Source organism: Xiphophorus maculatus, chromosome 22 (assembly GCF_002775205.1).
Source record: "Xiphophorus maculatus strain JP 163 A chromosome 22, X_maculatus-5.0-male, whole genome shotgun sequence".
Classification (NCBI taxonomy): Eukaryota; Metazoa; Chordata; class Actinopteri; order Cyprinodontiformes; family Poeciliidae; genus Xiphophorus; species Xiphophorus maculatus.
The window spans coordinates 5689489-5709571 of NC_036464.1; the positions used below are offsets into that span (position 1 = coordinate 5689489).

Genomic DNA, 20083 nt, shown 5'->3' on the forward strand with positions numbered 1-20083 from the left:
GGAGATTCCATCTCGGTTTAGTTTTCAGCCGATGGCGCCGCGTAAAAGTTTGGACCGAGATTCCGCCCACCTAGCGCGCTGATTGGCTGAAACCATGACGGAGACTCCCTTCTCAGAGTCCCATTGGCTAGATGAGCTGTCAGTCTATTTCAATTCGCTCAAGCGCCCACGCGACTTCTCCGCCCGGAGAGAAAAAGAGGGCAGACTCCCATGCAGAGTGGACTTCTGCACGATTCAGCGCATCAAACTCAATATCCTCTCATTCAAATGGTATTTTTCTTTATTTATATCATCAATAAGTTAACAAAATGCATTACAACCCAGGCATATTTCACAAAATTAGCAAAACAAGCCCAGGTTTACGATTATAACCCGTCGGAGTGAATGTTCTGCTACTTTTTAAGGCAACATACCCTGCTATGACAGCGACTGTCACATTCAGGTAACACTAGAGGGGCTGGACGATATGATGAACCGCAAGCGCCATTCATTTGCCTGTTGCTTGTAAGCTGGTAATTTTCCACCAGCCACGAGTGGGAGTGGTTATGCGATCACCGGGGTTAGAAAGCGACCTCAAGGAGATTTTGGCTCCTCTTGAGTGACTGACAGCCCTGCAGATATCGGGGAGACTGCAAATATCAGTGTCAGCAGCATCACAGGCAGGACATGTAGCGACATGCTGCGTATTTTCTTGCAAATTAGGCGCTTTTAATGCACAGAGAGGATGCAAACATGACAGCGTGTTTTTTTTCTTCCTCCTGCGCTGCGGTCACGTGGTGCCGCGCGGTTCTTGATGGAAAAATACTGGGATTTCGTGTGTAGAGGAGAGAGTACACAACCCAATAAAGTCACTCGGAAAGGATTTTTTTTTTCTCAAAATGCCATTTACCCAGCAACACTGTCAACGCTTATTTTTTTGTCATGATTTGCATTTTTTCCATACCCAATTAGGTGCAATATGTATTTGTGCATGACATTTTTCAACCTTCATCCAAAAACTAAACCAAAAAACATGTAGTCTTACACTCAATCACAAACATAGGCACAAACATCTATAATAAACACATCAAAGCTGTTAAATTATTTGAATAATTCATTTATAGAAAGAAAAATAATAGATTTATTACATAGCAGCATATTTAAATCACTTGTTTGTGACTTTAAGCTTGAAAAATAATTTCACTACGAATATTACAGACTAGTTAAAAAGGATCTTTTAACACAAATTTTCATTGGTTAAGAAGCTGACAACATGGAAAGTTAAGTGGAAGGAAAACAATCAGGGGAAGAAGCTCCCTAAACTATGATGATCCTAGAGTTTTAGGAAGCTTTATAATACATTAACTGTGATAAGAGTCAATGTTTAATGAGCCACGAGACAGGTGTATCAACAGCTGTCACATTCTGTTGATAAGCTTTAAAGAGTTTCGTTTTTATGGAGTGTTATTCGCGGAAATGAGAGGCTCGCCATTCACAGTGTGCTTTTTGCAAGCACATTAATGGAAAGTTGAGTGGAATGAAAAACATCAGGAAGGAAACATTCATAAACAACTTGGATCTTAGAGGTTTAGGGAGATTTATGATACGTTAACTGACTGGAGTCTGTACACAGATGTACCAACAACAGTTTCCAGCTGTTGCATATTGTTGATAAATTTAAAGATTATTCTCACTGTTTACACTGAGCTTTAATGGAAAACTGAGTGGCAGAAAAAAACAAGAGCTTAGAGGAGATTCACAATGAATCCCATGTCCTTTCTTCCACTAAATACGATGCCTTTTGCATTTTATTTGTAAATTAATTTTGGAACTGGCACGGGAGGAACAGAATCTACATATGCTGACACATTTATGGAGATAAATACCTGCCTATATGACTGTGGTGTCACTATGACTAAATAGCTAGCTGACTAGTTTTATCTAAAAGCCACATAGTGAATTTATAAAGTGTTGTTGAGTACGGTGGCCGACAGGTGCAAATGCGCAGCAAAAGAGAAAACATGCAAACAAAAAAAAAACACGCGCACAAATTAAATGCGGCAAGCAAAAAGCGAATAAAATGCAGCAAACAAAAAGAGAGACGCAAACAAAAAAGAAGACACCCCCGAATCAAATGCAGCAAACAAAAAGTGTTGAAAACGGAAGTGCTCCAGACCACTAGGGGGAGTCAAAGAAAATAGTATTCATTGCTATGGGACCAGATGCAAGATTCAGAGAAAGAAATTTGAAAGAAAGTATTTGAAAGAAAGTAAAGGTATCTCTCTGAATCTTGCATCTGGTCCCATAGAAATGAATACTATTTTCTTTGACTCCCCCTAGTGGTCTGGAGCACTTCCGTTTTCAACACTTTTTGTTTGCTGCATTTCATTCGGGGGTGTCTTCTTTTTTGTTTGCGTCTCACTTTTTGTTTGCTGCATTTCATTCGGGGGTGTCTTCTTTTTTGTTTGCGTCTCTCTTTTTGTTTGCTGCATTTTATTCGCTTTTTGCTTGCCGCATTTAATTTGTGCGCGTTTTTTTTTTTTGTTTGCATATTTCTCTTTTGCTGCGCATTTGCACCTGTCGGCCACCGTAGTTGAGAAGAAGAAGAGACACAGAAGAGTCAACAAGAGTCCATTAACCCGTTTAATCCCAATTTTTTTCCTGCAAAATAAGTGCATGCATTTCAATCCTTGGACTTCTCTAACACATATTTATGAATTATTACATTTTATGTTGGTTATGTTAGTGAAAATGTAGGTTTTATACTCGGCAACAATTGTTGCCGGTGGGAAACTGCATAGTCTAAATTACACAAATCTGGCCTATTTATACATATAGAAAAATAAGAAAATCATGACATACATAACCTATTATAACAAAGAATGGTTACAAGAGTGTTCAGAAATATTTCAGATGCATAAAGATTCAATGCCACATCCAGATGTCATTGTTTCAATGTGCCGAGTGACCTTTGACCTCATTTAGTTATTTCATCAATCAATCAAAATCAATCAAATTTTATTTGTATAGCACATTTCAGCAGCAAGGCATTTCAAAGTGCTTTACATCATTACAAACACAGAAACACAGTGCAACATAAAATCAACAATCAAAACACGACATTAAGTCAAGTTCCATCAATAAATTTGTAATTGATTACGTTTCAAATACAATCCTAAACAGGTGGGTTTTTAGTCGAGTTTGCATTCATAAAGGTTTACCTGTTACACTCCTACTGTGTTATATGGAACAAAATACCTGTTGCTATTTTTATTCCCACTCACTCTCACAATCACACAGTTTAAAACGACGTAGACGCATTTTAATGGGTTTCTGGCATCAATGAGGCAAAATCAGGTGAAAATGTTAGTATGAGCAAATATGCGAATGGGAGGACATTCTCCCTGTTCTAGCAGACCAACAACTACACCTTGACTGTGTCCTAAAGTAGTTTCAGACGTGGCGTCACCTTGTAGTGGTCATCCAGTGCATAGGCCACACTTTGTGGCCCTTTGGGGGGTGAAAAAGGTGAAGGGTTCAGCTGTGGGAACGACAGTGATGTAGAAGACATCATTTTGATGTTCCTTCAGGTCTAGACGATCTAAAATATCTGATAGTTTTAACCTGTATGGGAACAGCAGGACATATAGAATAAACAGCAAATCTATGTACACAGCACAGTGCTGTCTATGTATTATGCTAGCGGCAACAATTGTTGCCATGCTTACATTTGCTCTTATGATCAAAAGATGAATGAAGGGATAAAATTTTCTTTATATATCAGTAGAAGACTCTTGAAAGAACACATGTTCAAAATATTTTATTTATATTTGTTTATTTAAATATTTTACTGACTTCCTCTTGTACAGGTATGAGACAGACATTTACATCCAGGGTCACAGGCAGGAAGTAGAGATCTGATCATATGGAGAGATACTTTCACACTAGATACATGAAATTGATACTGCTTAGAGTAGACACTCTATTATTTGATCTTAAAACTTAAATTAGCTGCCAAAAGTCAGAAAAATTCTTTTAGAGCTTCCAGAAGTAAAAAAAAAAGTCTGGCAGCAATTGTTGCCGGTGGGATTAAACGGGTTAAAGGCAGAAATTCATGCAAAAGTAAACTCGACTACTGAGTGCAAATGTTCTACTGTACATGCAAATACTTTTTGGTAGGTTGAGATTTCTGTATTTTTAAATAGAATTTTTATTGCTCTGTGTACATTTTCTAAGACTAGACTTTTATTTTGAAGCCATATTATGATAATCAAAACTGTGATAAAAATATATATTGTGACAGTTCTTTGTCCATATTGCGCAACTCCCACCTGAAAACCCACCTGTTTAGAATTGTATTTGAAATGTAATCAATAACAAATTTATTGACGTAACTTGACTTAATGATTGATTCTATATTGCATTGTGATTCTGTGTTTGTTATGATGTAAAGCACTTTGAAATGTCTTGCTGCTGAAATGTGCTATACAAATAAAATTTGATTGATTGATTGATTTGAACTCTATTTCGAGCAAGAATCCAAATATTCTAAATTTTAATATGAAGTCTGAATTTAATCCAATTAAATTAATGCAAAATTTAATTCTGCATTACTTTAGAGTAGCACTAACTTCAAAATTGATGCATTTTCTCTACTTTTAAAGCATTAATTGTCTAATATTTCTTCCAATGATGTCTCTTTGGAGTTTTCCAAAACCTTTGCACTTTACTAAAACCATTTGAAATCAGTTTGCAGTTCCTAAATTCACCATGTGTCAGAAGTGCAACCTTCCAGGAAGTGTGTCTTAATATTTAACTAATGATGTCAAGGAAAAGTGAAAAGCTTCATCCACACCTTCTCTGCAAGATTTTGATTTTGTTGTTTCACCTGTCATGTTCCGCCCCTGCCGGTGTGACCGCGTCCTTGGAGCAGACACAGTCACTCAGCTCCTCCCAGACAGTTGGCCTATATGTCCCAGAGCCTTTGTTATTAATAAACAAGATTTCAAAGCCTATTATCTTTCCTGGAGAGCCACTGAAGAAGCTGCGACTGGCTGTGTGTATGCTGCTTTTACACTACACAGACTGTAGATCCGGCTTACAGGTTCGGTTCTGGTTCTCTTCTGGATGAAGCCACAAGCGTGATATTGCTGAAGGTAACTTTCTGCACTGAATTCAGCAAGTATGAAAAACCAAAACACAAAGACAAAAAGCTACAACAACAAAACGCCACAACGCAACAACAAAATGCCATTATGCAACTAGAAAAGACCATAACGCAACTACGAAAACTCACAACAAAGCAAAAAGCCACAACACAACTTTGAAAAGCCAAAACACAAAAACAAAATGTAAGAAATGCCACAACGTAACAACATAAAGCCACATCGCAACTAAGAAAAGCCACAACGCAACTAAGAAAAGCCACAACGCAACCAAGAAAAGCCACAATGCAACCAAGAAAAGCCACAATGCAATCAATAAAAGCCACAATGCAATCAATAAAAGCCACAACATAATCAATAAAACCCACAATGCAATCAATAAAAGCCACAACGCAATCAAGAAAAATCACAACGTAATCAATAAAACCCACAATGCAATCAATAAAAGCCACGATGCAATCAAGAAAAGCCACAACTAAGACGCAATCTTAGTAAAGCCACAACGCAACTAGAAATTATACAATGCAACAACAGAAAGAGACAACGAACTAAGAAAAGCCACAACACAAAAACAAAATGTAACTAAGAAAAGCCACAATGAATCAACAAATACCACAACACTTTAACAAAAGCATTTCTTTAAATCTCTTCAACAGAATGCAGCGGTTCAGTCCATCCTGTCGATAAATCTGTGTTGTATCTCACTGAGCTCCAGCTCCATTTCCATTTACTGCCTCATAAATCTTCCTAAGGCTTAAACCTTTTTTCATTCCACTCAACTTTCCTGTGACATACTTGAACACAGCCACCTCATGGCCTTCCCTCCTCATAGAAGTTGCCAATGATTATCTCCTGGTCATTGTCAATCCAGAATTGATGTGTAGACCCAAACATAACATTTCTGCATTAAAACAAACCCTTTATTTTATTATTAACCTGTCGTATTCATATTTTCTGAAAAAACTGAGTCATAAAGATTATACTGCAACATTTCTGGATTGAAAATCTCTTATTTTATCTTTTGGAATAATTAATTTGACCATATGTGATTCTCAGATGCAATAAATTAAATTAAATGAATGTCTACCTGCAGCAAAAATGAAAACAGACTTTTCTAGTAACAAATAGAGTACTCCACTTTTAAAAAAAATATCAATCAAGTTGATAAAACATGTCTAAAGTCCTTCTGAGTATTGAGTGCAAGATAAGATATTTTCATAAAGGTCTGCAGAAGGCCTCTGCTTTGGTAACTGTTGTGGTTTATCATTTACATGTCCTGCATGTCCACAGCTGCACGCCCCGACTGATTTTGACTGTGTCATTGGTTATGCAAATAAAGAAGCACGCAGGTTGAAACTGCAGAGTGTTTTTATCATAAACATCTTTACGGAGAAAAGACATGAATGCATAAACAGTACAACGGAAATCCGCAAACGTGCAGGTCATTGTGTTCATGTTTTCTGGTATTTGCCCCTATTTTCTAAGGAACTTTAGTGGACCTATAGTCATGTTTTTCTTAGGGTTAAATGTTCCAGAAGTGGTTCAAATTTGGATAAGTGTTAATGCACTATTGGGCAGAAGAAAATATAGAAAATATAGTTTTTGTCCTAAACAGTCCCTCATAAAACTTCATAATAAAATTACTCAAGTAAAAGTAAAAATACAAATTCTCCTAAAAGTACATCTTTTTTTAAAAAGAAAAGTTATTAAAGTAAATGTGGCTAGTTACTACAGAACCAAAATGAATGGAAGTCAATGCAATGTCTAATTAGGATATAAATACAAAGTCTTAAACAATACTTTAAATGTTGCAGATAGATATAAACAAGTTTGATGCTAATAAAAAGCTAAATTAACCCATACAAACATAGAAGGATGCATTATTTTTACTTAAGATAAACATTTTTACAACTTTATGACACAATAATGCTGATTTCCTGTAAAAGTAAATGTCATTACAGAAGTTTCCAGCCCTTTTTCTGCTTCTACTCCACACAAATGGGCATTTCTCTCAGTGCACTGCTGGAATTTATCATCAAACTTGTGTGAAGTTTGGAAGTGAGTAACTTCAAATCAGGCGCAGGCTGGTTAAATCTTGTTCTTTCTGGTTAGACCTCAGTAGTCCATTTACATATATACTCATTGCATCACACTGGGGGGGCTGACCTCCATGAGGTAATCACCAGAAAAAAAAATGTTGTGCTGGCTCATACTGCTCTTGTCCTCCTGCCTGAATGGTCGCCTTGGTATGCAGCAGGAAAAAGCAGAAACAAACTGTCTGACTCAAAGTACGGGGCTTGTTATTGTGCAATATAGTCACACAAGATATTCTGGAGAAAAGCACTCAGCTCACTTGGTGTTACTTAACAGAGTTGTTTAAGTCAGAAGTGGGAAAAAGAGTCCAAATACACCTTTTTATCTGTACTGGTAAAGAAGTAACAATGACCTCTTCAGCAATCAGAGATTAAAGAGAGTGTTTTATTGTCCTACAGCGCCCTCTGCTGGAAACACAAAATAAGAGCATTAAAAAAAACTCATGGCCAGACTGAATTAGTACATTTCTACGACTAATACGTCATTTCTACGACGGCATATCAGGGTCGTAGTCGATAGAAAAACAAATAGCAAATTTTCTCCTAAAATCTTCGAAATTTTGAGATTAATCTCAGAATTTGTCTAGAAAAGCCTTGGAGATTTCTGGGTTTAAAAAGTCAAAAATTTCTTACAAAAAATAATTACAAAATCTGAAATGTTAAGATTAATTTTTTGGACATTTCTGATCTCCATAAGCTGAAAATCTGCAAGAAAAAAAAGGAAAATTTGAGATTACTCTCAGAAGTTTTCAAGAAAAACCTCCAAAATTTGTGAGATTGAAAAGTCAAACATTTCTTATAAAAGAAAAACTATAAAATTTTGAGATTAAACTCAGAAATTTTCAAGAAAAACTTTGGGGATTTCTGAGCTTGAAAAGTCAAAAACTTCCTACAAAAATCTGAAACTTTGGGATTAATCTCAGAAATTTTCAAGAAAAACCATAGGGTTTTCTGAGCTCCAAAAGCTGAAAAATTGCAAGAAAATATCTGAAACTTTTTAATTATTCTAAAAAATGTATAATTTCCAATAAGCATTTCCAAAGTTTTTTTTAAAGAGTGATAAAAAATCAAATCAGCAGGCTGACTGCTGCCAAAAAGGGACACATCTGTTCTAATTCACTGCTTTCTTATGACAGCAAGAATGAACGTTTAATAATAAGCTTGCAGCCATTATCAATTTACATTGAAATGGACTCTCCTGCATTAACCGGAGGCAAATAATATCATGTTTGAAGCAAGTTGTCATGATGAGATGATCAGATGCAGATAAGACTTCAGAGAATATGAAGATATGCTAGCAGAGGATTTTATTTGGTTTCAATGTGACGCTAAATAAAGTGATGTACTCTGTTTGCAGTTTCTCCTTCCAGAAATCTCTCACACTGTCATCTCTTCCAGATTCCCCAAACCAAAATATATTTATTTTTAATCCAACTGCAGCTCACAGTTGATCTGACAATTTATGAACTTCACCAAACAACATATCAAGTGTTATTTTAAAAATATCTAAATATTTATACATTTTACATAATGATTAACTACACTGTAGGTAATATTTTCATTAAAAAAGAAAATGTCCTACTAGAAAATTATAATTTTGCATTAATTGTGTGAACATTTCTATCAACTCTAACACAGAATTTCAGCATGTTCATCATATTTAATTTATTTCCATTTCTATTAATACGAAACTGAAATTTTCTGTATTTTTACAGTATTTCTCCAGGTACATTCAAAAACATTTTAAACATTTCTCTTGTTGAAAAACTGAAATTGTATCGTATTTTAACTGTGTATCTCCTGGTACATTCAGAAACATTTCTATTTAAATACTGAAATTTCCATATTTTTACATTTCTCAAACATTAACATGAACACAAGAAAGAAAAACCTGTTAGAAGTCTTAACAGAAAGTTCTTTCACATTTTAATACATTTACCCATTTCTATGGAGTTTTTTTTTTTTTTTTTACAATCTAGATTCTAGAAGGAAAGAAAATTATCAAAAAGTAGAAAACAGATTAATTGTTGGAACAAAAGCTTCTGTATCTTTGAGCAAGTAAAGATAAACTACTCAAGGCGTCTGTTGCAGGATTTGTTTTTAAAGGTTTGTGTCCAATTGTCTTTGAATGACAAAAACTTTCTGTTCCTGGAAACTATTCTTAATCTAACAGAAAACAGCTGTGCTCCACCAATATGTTGATGGGAAACTTATTTCACAATTCATTGGTCCACAGTTGGCCGCAGGGAGGCGCTGTTGTTTGCACTTTTGCGTTGCCTTGGTTCAAATGTTCCAAATAATTTCTACATAAAAAACTTACAGCTTTCTGTTTATTTACGTAAGTAATCGAATTTAAAAAAAAAAAACAGCACTTCTAAACTGGCTACTAGTCTGAGTTTTTCTTTATTTTTAGGTTTTTTTAAATAACAAACAACACTGTATTCTATTTTTGTACATTTGAGGTGAGATTTAAATATATTCACACCCTGAGAACAACCACGTCATTGCATCCGGCAATTCAGCACTGAATTGTGTTTATTTGTTTGTTTTGGTCCACGTGGTCCATTCCAGATCCTAAAATAAAATATAAGCAAACATAAAACATGACAGTCAAAAATAGGCTCCTCATTAGGGATAAAACTTATCGATTAGCGAGTTAAAATTGAGTTTTCTCTTGCATCAAGTGGGTCGACCATCTTTCAATAACATGAAGGGCTAAATTATTTATAATGCTGAATTTTAAAAAAGAACATTATATTTAAAAAATTATTTACATTTTTTTAAACAATTTTAACAATTAAATTTTTTAAATAATTTTAATATACAATTTGAACTATTCTTAACAATTATAATTCCCTCATAACTTGGACATCTTGGGACCGTTTGTGTTTGTGTATAAATGATTCTGCTTAAAAATGACCAGTGGCGCCCTCTGCTGGACGGCGGCCAAACAAAAATTTTTTTAAAGAAGGTCTGAGGTGCAGTATGTAACTTTTATAAAAAAAAATTTTTTTAAAGTATTTCTTGACACTATTACTATGTTGTGACAATTTGCTATGAGACAGATGGGTCTCTTTCACTTCCTCCCCGAGCTAAATGCACCGCTCCAGACCAAAAACAACCAATCAGAGCCAGAAGGCGGGGTTTAACCCTGTCAGTCAATCTCATGTACACGCTGCTAACTGTGCTAATGAGTAACTGAAATAACTTACAGTTACAGCAAATCCGTTTATCCACCGTCATCAAATTAATTCATGCTAGTTAGCATGAATGAATGCTAAGTAGCACTAGCATTCACGACAAGCTCTGCTAGCTGCAGGGTAGCAGAGGAGGGGATGAGCAGCACCACACTGAGGGGTGATTGATAGCACTAAGACCCTTCTTGCTCTGAAACAACCAATAAAAGCCAGGAGGAGCTTAATTTTTATACTATACTGTTATGACAGTTCAACAACAGTTTTTTTCTGCAACTTTAATCATTTGGAACTAATTTTAATTTAATAAACCATTAATCGACAATTGTAAGTTCACTAATCCTTGTAGGAAATATACTTCTTTTGTTATTCCCTCTCTTATTGAATCATTTATCCCTCTATTTTTTCAGTAATAACTACGAAAGTCTAATTCTCACTTGTATGTTTATTAAATCTTTTGTCATCTACAATGAGTTACCCTGATCGATAGGCCAATTACTGCTCAGCCTCCACATCTGCCTGTCTGCTGTTCAGTAATAGCTTACTGCTGCAAAGGAAGGAGGGGACAAGCCAAGAGGCGCAAGAGGGGTAAAAGGAGGGCAAGAGAGTGAAGGAAGGAAGGAAGGAAGGAAGGAAGGAAGGAAGGAAGGAAGGAAGGAAGGAAGGAAGGAAGGAAGGAAGGAAGGAAGGAAGGAAGGAAGGAAGGAAGGAAGGAAGGAAGGAAGGAAGGAAGGAAGGAAGGAAGGAAGGAAGGAAGGAAGGAAGGAAAGAGGGGGCGGCGAAAGCAGAGCTGTGATGCAGGCAGTGAATCACATGAGCAGAGATCTGTTTACAAACCGAGAGCTGCAGATGAGAAGTGGAGAAGAGAGACGAGGGAGGAGAGTGAACGTGAGAGGAGCCTGGATCAGAATTAAGATTAGCGCCGTTGTCTTCCTGTGTTACCGACGCTGCGCCGCGGGTTCTGCGTATGGAGCAGGGAGGCAGATGGAGGCGCTGCCATCGACTTTCCACGGGGGAACCTGCCCGGATAACAGGGAAATCCATCCGTGTCGTTTTCCTTTGTCTCTCCACAGCAGGAAATCGAGGCCATTGATAAAAAGAGTGACACAAGAATATAACAGTGACTTGGGATTGCATCCGTGACTCCACGTAGGTTTCTTTGTCATCCACTGAAGATACAAAGGCGGATCTGACAGTCGATGGGAGTGTTTAGTGGATGTCTCCTTCGTGTTTTAGACTAAGTAAACCTGTTTTTAGTTACCAAACCCAGAGAAATTGTTGAGAAACCCAAAACTTTTCCCGGCTGGGTGCCGGTCAACCTTTCACATGTTATTGGATGCATCCGGTTCACTGGGGTTACGGTAAGTGTTTTGGATCCACCAGCTGCACAGCCTTTCTTCATGTTTTGCGCCACACAAACTGTGGTCCCTCTGACTCTGATTGAATTGCAACCCATTAAAGTTTGACAAAGGAGGACCGATACAAGCAGCTTCAACGATTTTGGAGTCAAAAGGCAAATTAAACAAACTCCGCCCATCTAAGATGTTGCTTCTTTTATGCTTTTGGCGCAGTCTATTATAAATTAAGAAGTGTTTTGAACTTTTTCAGGATCAAATTAAAGTTTATAAGAGTCACCTGCAATCTTGTTGGTAAAGGTGCTACTTGTCCTTGTCTATGTTCCCGTTAACTACACACCAAATGTATATTGACCACTATTTTTAGATTTAATAATTTTATATAATTTTAGATATTATTCACTAATTCATATGTTTTCAATCTGGACCTTCTATAATTGATAACTCGGTGCTGCCATGCTGATCGCGTCCGGACCGGAAGTACGTCAGTGGAAGATTTAAATCTAAAATATTTTAATTCGTTATTCTTTCAAACCAACCCATTTCATTCTAAGTCAAGGTGCCACGTGACAGTGTTGGATATTCCAGCTTAAATAATGTTTAATTGAACTGAAATAATATGACAGTAATGCAAAATATGCTACATTAACATTTTTTAGTCCCTCAAAAATTTACTAATTTTTGAGGGACTAAAAATTAGTCAAAAATAACTGTACTATTTAGACACAGATAAATAGTACTGCTTAACAGACACATTTAAAAGTTGTACAATTAAATAGACATTTTGTTAGCATGAAAAGCATACAAAGCATACAAAACAGGTATTGTAGATCGCATGGTTAGCAATTAGCTTTGCAATTAGCTTTGTTTTTTCCCTCCAAAATATGCTAAATGCTTTTGTCTAACAGAAAAACACTTTCTATGACAAATCAGATTTTTTCCAGGTATTATCCATCTTTATGAGATTTTTCCCCCCACCCATTTAGTTAATCTCAAGTTTAGAACAAGTTAGTTTAAAGAGTTATATCAACATATTCTATAGCTGAGAACCTGCAAACCTTAATTCTTTTTTATGGTTATTACTTAACTTTTCTTTAACAATGACAGCCCATGAAGGCAGATCTTTTTAAACAGAATCTAAATGTGGATGTATTGAATGGGACTGCAGATGTTAAATGTTTTTAAGCTAACATTTTGATTTTCTTCAAAACTAACCAGATTTCAAAACGCCAAAGCATTTTTTAGATGAGACTGAAGCTGTACATATATAAAAAATGATAATAAAAAGGAATATTTTTTATTACATAAAAAATATGCTTGGAAAAATGTGTATGCTACAGTTAATGCTACATTTTAGCATTGTTGTTTTCCCTCCAAAATGAGCTACAGGCATTTTTTTAATACTAATTGTCATTATGAAGATTTTCATACTTGCATAATTAATTACTGACAATTTCAAAACAAGCTAGCTAACCTTCGGATGCAGTATTTTCATATGTAGAGCATGATGTCATATTTGTAGTTAAATAGAGAAAAATCTGATTGTTTTTGATTAAAATGTTGCCAAATTGATCTATAGTGACTCTTTGGCAGCACAGCTGCTTTGGAAGTATTTTACCCACAAGGCCTTGCAGGATTACTTAGTAGTTTGCCAGGCGCATGGATTCACATGTAATCTTTGAAAAAAAAAATCTATTAGTTCCTGTTTGGCTAAACTTGATTCAAGGTAATTTTCCATTACACCCCATTGAAAACCAAGTCAAACCAACTCAAGTAGAGTTCAGATAAGTAGGTATAACTGGAAAGGAGTCTTTTGATTTTTCTTTCTTTCAAAACTAACCCAATTTTTCACAGCTTCAAAGTTACCAACACCCACAATGATAGACGTAATCTTAGATAATCTGGAATTGGTAGCCATTCAGTATGAAAAAATATGACAGAAGACTGTTTGACATGTTATGCTACATTAAATGCTACGTTAGCATTGTGGTTTTCCCTCCAAAATGTAACCACAAGAAATCTGGTTTGAGGCCAATACCAATTTTTACTAAACTCTTCTACCTTTATGATGAAGTAAATATCTGGCATGGCTACATGTCCTTCAGGGGTTGCCATCATAATGTTTCAGTGTGCTGCGCTTAATTATTCCGGTTTTCTGCAATTGCCAGGTACATGCTTAACTGTTTTTTCCTTTTTTTAAAAAAAAAATTCAAAATCTTTTTTAATCAACTATCCACATAAATCTTGACTATAGACATGGAACTCAATTTTTATATAAACTCCTAATAACCTACTGTTACTCTACATTTCCTTTTAAGTTGGTTTTACAAGAATCAACACAAAAATGTACACCACATTTTTTCTTTTTCCTTTGAGCAGACAAAACTATGAACATCAGCAGGAAACATCTACAGAAACAGCTGAACGGTTCTAGATCAGATCAACTACCTCACCTTAACCATGTTCAAGTTCAGACCTGTTCATGCATGCATGCAGCATTTGCACAGTGGCCTACCTTTTGGTCCTCCACTATCAATGATTTACTAACATAGTGCTAAGATTACAGCTGCCTCCTCTTTAACCTAAACGTCCAGCCAAACACTCGCCTTACCAGCCCTCTGTACTGGTGTGAGCTTTGTGTATTAAAGCGTGACTCCTGAGCAGGAGTACAAGCTATTATGTCTAACCGTAAAAATGTGCTAATTGCATCCTTGCACTACACTGATGGAGGTTTGTGTGGAAGGAAAGCAGCTCCGTTTAATCACCAAAGGCTAAGAAAAAAGTTTATTCTCAATTAAAATATTTGAGAACCCAACATGAAGGTGCAACACATTCCTGTGACATGCAGGTGCTATGCAGTGTGAAGAATATTTGTAAAAATGTGACTTCCTCTCATAGAAAAGCCAGAAACTGTTATACAAAGCACCAAACAAGAGATCATGTATGAGAAATCTGACTCAAGGCAAAAATAAAACACTTCAAAAACACAAAATGTAGACAAGTATTTTTGGTCTATTTTCTAGTGCAAATATCTCAGTATCCTTGAAATAGGATAAAAATTACTTACAAGTAACTTCCCAGCAAGATAGTGGAGCTTATTTCAAGTAAATGATTCCTTAATATTGATTTTAAAAAGTACTAGTTCCTCCAGCAGATTATTTTAATTCTAACATAACATTTTTCCCATATTATAAGTGAAATAATCTGCCAGTGGAACTAGTACATTTTTGTTAATATTAAGAAATTATTGACTTAAAACAAGTTCCTGTATCTTGCTGGAAAGTTAAAATATTTGTGTTTGAAAGCAGCCAAAAATACTTGGTAAGATTGTGTTTTTGCAAGGAAATCACAAAAATTACATAAAACTTTCTGAAATAATGACTGAAAATTAATGAATATTCTGACTTTGGAGCCAAAAAAAACCAACCCACAATATGTTTTTTAATTTATTTTTATCAAGTAGAGGAAAAATTGTACAACTACTTGATGCAGAAAACCATGACAATAATGACCCTTTGATTTGATTTTGTAAAATAAATACCTGCACTGGAGGTGGGTGGATCGATCCAGAATATTGATGATATTGAGTTAAGGTCAATGCAGTTTCAGATTCTTTGGATTGTAGTTTTTCAACTCTACCTCAAATACTTTGTTTTGATTTGTTGCATTCATGACATTTTCACTGTAAACGTTTATGTTTGTTGGATAATAAAAGATAATTTCCTATTTGGTTCCAGCCAAGTCCCTAATAAAAACACTTGTTTCATTGAAAATATGATGCTAATTCTGTCTAAACCAAGCTTCTATCAATATTCTGCTGGGACTTTAAAAAGGGATATAATTTAATCTATTAAGGTAAATAATCTCTACCCATGATTCCCATTTTTAGGGTGTCTGTGTGATTTTGAACTGCAGGACTTCGTCCCTGACTGCAAGATGACAAGCGAAAGTCTCTTTAACCTGCCACTTAATACTTACATCATCCTCCTGGGCATCGGCCTCTTCATCCTCATGCTCAGCCTCATCTACTGCTGCTACTTGTTCAGGTACACTGTAAAACATCTGAGGGTGGTTTAACTTGAAAATGAAGCAAGTACAGTCAACCAGAAATTTTGATTTAATTTGCATTAATGCATTTTTTATTAAAAATCACTTTGAATTTTGCTCAGAAATATTTAATTTGAATCTGAGCAGACATTGTCCTCAACCACTGCAAACTGACAAATGCATTAATATAATAGGTTTAAGTGAACTCTGGCGCGGTTTGAATGCTAATCTGAACGCCAAGCAGACAACTCCAAAAGCAGGAAGTGAACTATAGGGCATTCTGGGTAAATACAACCAAAACAAACGTGCAAGTCTAACGCTAGGGGAGAAATGTCTCCTGGCCTTTAACGACAAAAGACAAATCCTACAACAGGTAAAGTCTGACGCCACTCCATTTTTGTTCACATTTTGTGAAGAAGGAAGTTGTGCTCAGTGTCTTCTTCAGAAGTTTTCACGTGGTTTTCTTCAGTGGTTCTTGGTGCAGCGCCACCACAGGTGAGAAGGGGAAAATGTTTTTCAAGAGGTTTGGTTCATTTACATAGTGCAGTGTGAAAGCGAACCACACCAACTGAAAATGTAACAAATGTTGCAATTTTGGTCCCCAATCGGCCCAAGTCTACCAGACCATCAGGTATGAAAACACACTTGAAACTGTTAGTTCACTCAACTCTTGGAGATGTGACAAAATTAATCAAAAGCTAACACAACTCACTAATATTTGACAAACGTACGTTCAAAATCTAAAACTTGCCAGATTTCTTTGAATTAAAAAGTAAAAGCTAGTAGACACAACTAAATGCAGCTCAAATATTTTACAGTGAAGAGTCCAAGTTTTGATGTTTTTGTGCAGCCCTGCTCAGTGTGAGGGACGTTACTGCTCAGGTTGTTACATGAATTTGACATCGTACGAATTCCAGGACTGCTTGAAGCGCCGAGCATCCCCAGCTGATTCATTTAGCATGACAAGACTTGTATCAGTGGAGATAGATAAAGAAACACATAATTTGCACAGTAGGAATGTTTTTGGTGACAAACTTGTAAGATTTCTTTTAGCTGCATGCGGGCATGTTATATAAAATTCTGAACCAATCAGCTATAATTATTCACCAATATTTAAGTAGGCCAAAGACATAAAATCTCTCCTTATATTCTTTCTATCCTACTTTCTGTCTTGAGTGTTTTCATTCCTGATAGTAAAGAAGATTAGGGACCAAAATTGCAACATTTTCAGTTGTTGCGGTTTGCTTTCACACTGAACAGTGTCAAATGAACCAAACTAATTGAAAAATTTGTTCCCCTCCTTGCCTGAGATGACAAAAACCTCTGACATAAACACAACTTTCTTCTTTACAAAATGTAAACAAAAATGGCATCAGATTTTAGCGGTTGTAGGATTTCTCTTTCGTCTTTGGTAAAAGACCACAAGACATTTCTTCCACTAGCGCTAGACTTGCGTGTTTGTTTCTGTTGTATTTACCCAGAATGCCCTGTGCTGTAGTCCGCATCCTGCTTTGAAAGTGGTCTCCAGTCCACTTGGCATTCACATATGCATTCAAACTGCACCAGAGTTCACTTCAACCAGAACAAGACCAAGGTGTGCAGGTGGACCACAATTTGCTTTTTTGGTCAGCATCAGAGTTTGATTCTGCATTCACACCTCCATAAACAAACCAGACTTTCTAGGCAAACGCCTGCAAACCACTCTACCGCTTTTCTACTTTGGGTGTTTTCACACCTGATAGTCCCATAAACCTGGTTTGATTGGGGAACAAAAGTGCAATATTTGTTAAATTTTCAGCTGATTCTCAACAACATGTCTCATGTTGCCATTTTGTTTTTAGACCAATAAACTGACTATTTTCTTGCAGACTTGGCCCTAAGCATGGCTTGTGTTTGGCTCTTCAAACCACCTTTAAAACAGCCTACTGAGTTTTATTTTGTTGTTTCTTTACAGACTAAGAAGACAAGGTACAAGAGACAATTATGGCTACAATGAGGTAACATCTTGTTACTGAAACATTCCTACAAGACTGTTTTCATTTGCTTTTCTGTTAGGTAAACTAAATGATTTCCTTTGTCATCAACAGGTAGTTCTAAAAGGAGCGGGAAAGAAACTGAGTCTTCTTGGTGTAAGTTGAATACATGTCGTAAGCTAATACGAATTTAGGGATTGAACATTTAAAGTACTTCAGGTTCTTATATGTTCATTCATCGGACTGAAGCCCGCGGTTGAAGTTGCCGTAGCATCAAGCACACATCTAAACTTTTCAATTATTGCTATAGCTGTAAATATGGGCAAACTGGTGGTTATTTTCTTGAAGCCTTACAAGGACTACCGCACATCTACCTTAGTTCAATGACAAGTTGTCTTTTCTTTCCCATTTTGAAGAGTGGCAAAGAGAAGAGAAATAGGCTTCAGAGTTATGCCATAGTCCCTTGGTACTCTGATCAAGAAGATTTCTAGGATAAGTTAGTTTTTTTTATTTGCTGAAGTGGTTTCATGATCTGGTATTTTCTTTTTCCAGCAAACTTGTGCAGTATGTTTGGAAGAGTTTCGCAGCAGGGATGAGCTTGGAGTGTGTCCGTGTTCCCACGCTTTTCATAAGAAGTGAGTTCAATAGTAGTACTTGTTGATTACCATGTTTTTACGACAATGTACAACTGATATGATGTCTTTAAGTATGCAAAGCAGAGTTTTTTGCATGCTTCAAACTTCAATAAGTAGTTTAACAGACATCAAGAAGTCCTGTAGCTATTGCTGAATTTCTCGCTGCTAATTACGTCAAGTTTCTTGAATATATTTTCTTTGCATGTTTGAACTTGAGCACAACTATGCTAACTGAGACTTGTGTCCTGCAGCAAAAACTGTGATAGCCATGATTTTTTGAGTCATGTTTTTCCTCTTGTCTGTCTGCTTTTACCCTAGATGTCTGCTGAAATGGTTAGAAATCCGAAATGTGTGTCCGATGTGTAACAAGTCAGTTTGTCGAATCCAGCATGAGCCCCAACAAACACCTGAGCAGCCACAGAGTCTCTCGGAAGTCTGATAAAGGAGCCCTACGCAGCAATGCAGAGCACTCTCCGTTCAGCTGAACACTCTTTAGTTTTTTTTTTCTTTTTAAAAATAGAAATATTTTTTTGAGGCAGAGTTACTCTTGCAGAAATTTTAAAATAAACATTGCTGTGATCAGAAGAACATTTTTGGAAAAATGTATGAAGGGGACACTTAGACACAAGGTAATGGTAACAACATCTTAACGTGGGGTTTGTAAATCAAAGTAAGAACGCTGAATGTTGAATATCTTGTGCTCAAGTTGGTTGAAAGTCAACTTCAGGTTGTGAGTTGAAATATACTTTATTTCTCATTTTCCAGACTGATTGGTAACATTATAATATCCTGGATTTTGTGCAAACAAAAACTGACAGTGGTGCAACGAAAAGACACTGCTTTGTGTACACGGTAGCCATATTGATTAAAACTTTCCAGTAATCTAGCTGAGAAAGTTCTTGTGACTTTGAACTCAACTTGAATGCTAACATTCTGAGTACATAGGCTCATGCTAATGCTAAGTGCCTTAAAGTCATGTAAGCATGTATTAATATGTTTTAGCATTATATTTCAACCTGTTCAGTGCCAGTAGAGAAGTGAAGTGACCTAACCAAGGCGTAGACTATGTATTCAGGGCTAGTGGTAGCAAAAAAAAAAAAAAAGTGACATACAGTGGACCCCTGTTTGATTTTTCTGAAGAACTTTGCCTCCAAATTATTTACGTAAAATCTACTCATTAATTGGGAAGCTGAGAAAGCTAGGCGCAATGCTACGTGACACACTATTGGCTGGTGTTTGGGAAACAGCCCATCTAGGAGCTGCATATATTTTCCTTAGCGCTGATTGGCTGAACCCATAAGGACAACAGGTGTGTTAGGTCCTGCGGTAGTGCTGCAACGGTTTTCGTTTTCATATTATTGCAGGTTAGAAAGTAGATAGTTTGAATTGTTATAATTAGCAGTTGCAAGCATTTTAGAGGGGTTCTTAAGTATTCAGTATGTTAGCTCTTCGCGGACGGTTATACTCTCTAACCTCTGGGAATGCCGAGAGCCCACTGTATAAAGTTGAGTTGTTTACTGGTGGTTAATGTCTTTTACGTGGAAAAGTTTGGTGTGAATTCAATAAGACGAAGTTCAAACCACACGATTCTTTCCAACAAAACATTGACAAGATGTAACAGACACAGAAAAGAGTCAATCGG

The 20083-nt window shown here is 36.2% G+C and overlaps 1 protein-coding gene across 2 annotated transcripts; it reads left to right on the forward strand.

Moving 5' to 3' along the window:
* Positions 1–11194: 11194 nt before the first annotated feature.
* On the forward strand, positions 11195–19559 carry LOC102216720 (RING finger protein 122-like). 2 transcript variants are annotated; one of them, XM_023326915.1, is made up of 6 exons: positions 11195–11792; positions 15702–15832; positions 17788–17830; positions 17921–17962; positions 18359–18441; positions 18760–19559. In XM_023326915.1, exons 2-6 carry the CDS (start codon positions 15723–15725, stop codon positions 18878–18880), a joined length of 399 nt encoding a protein of 132 aa, XP_023182683.1. In that variant the 5' UTR covers positions 11195–11792; positions 15702–15722; the 3' UTR covers positions 18881–19559. The 2 variants fall into 2 exon arrangements, with proteins under 2 accessions (XP_023182683.1, XP_005795212.1); XM_005795155.3 differs by having other exon boundaries at positions 11197–11792; positions 15676–15832.
* Positions 19560–20083: the final 524 nt, after the last annotated feature.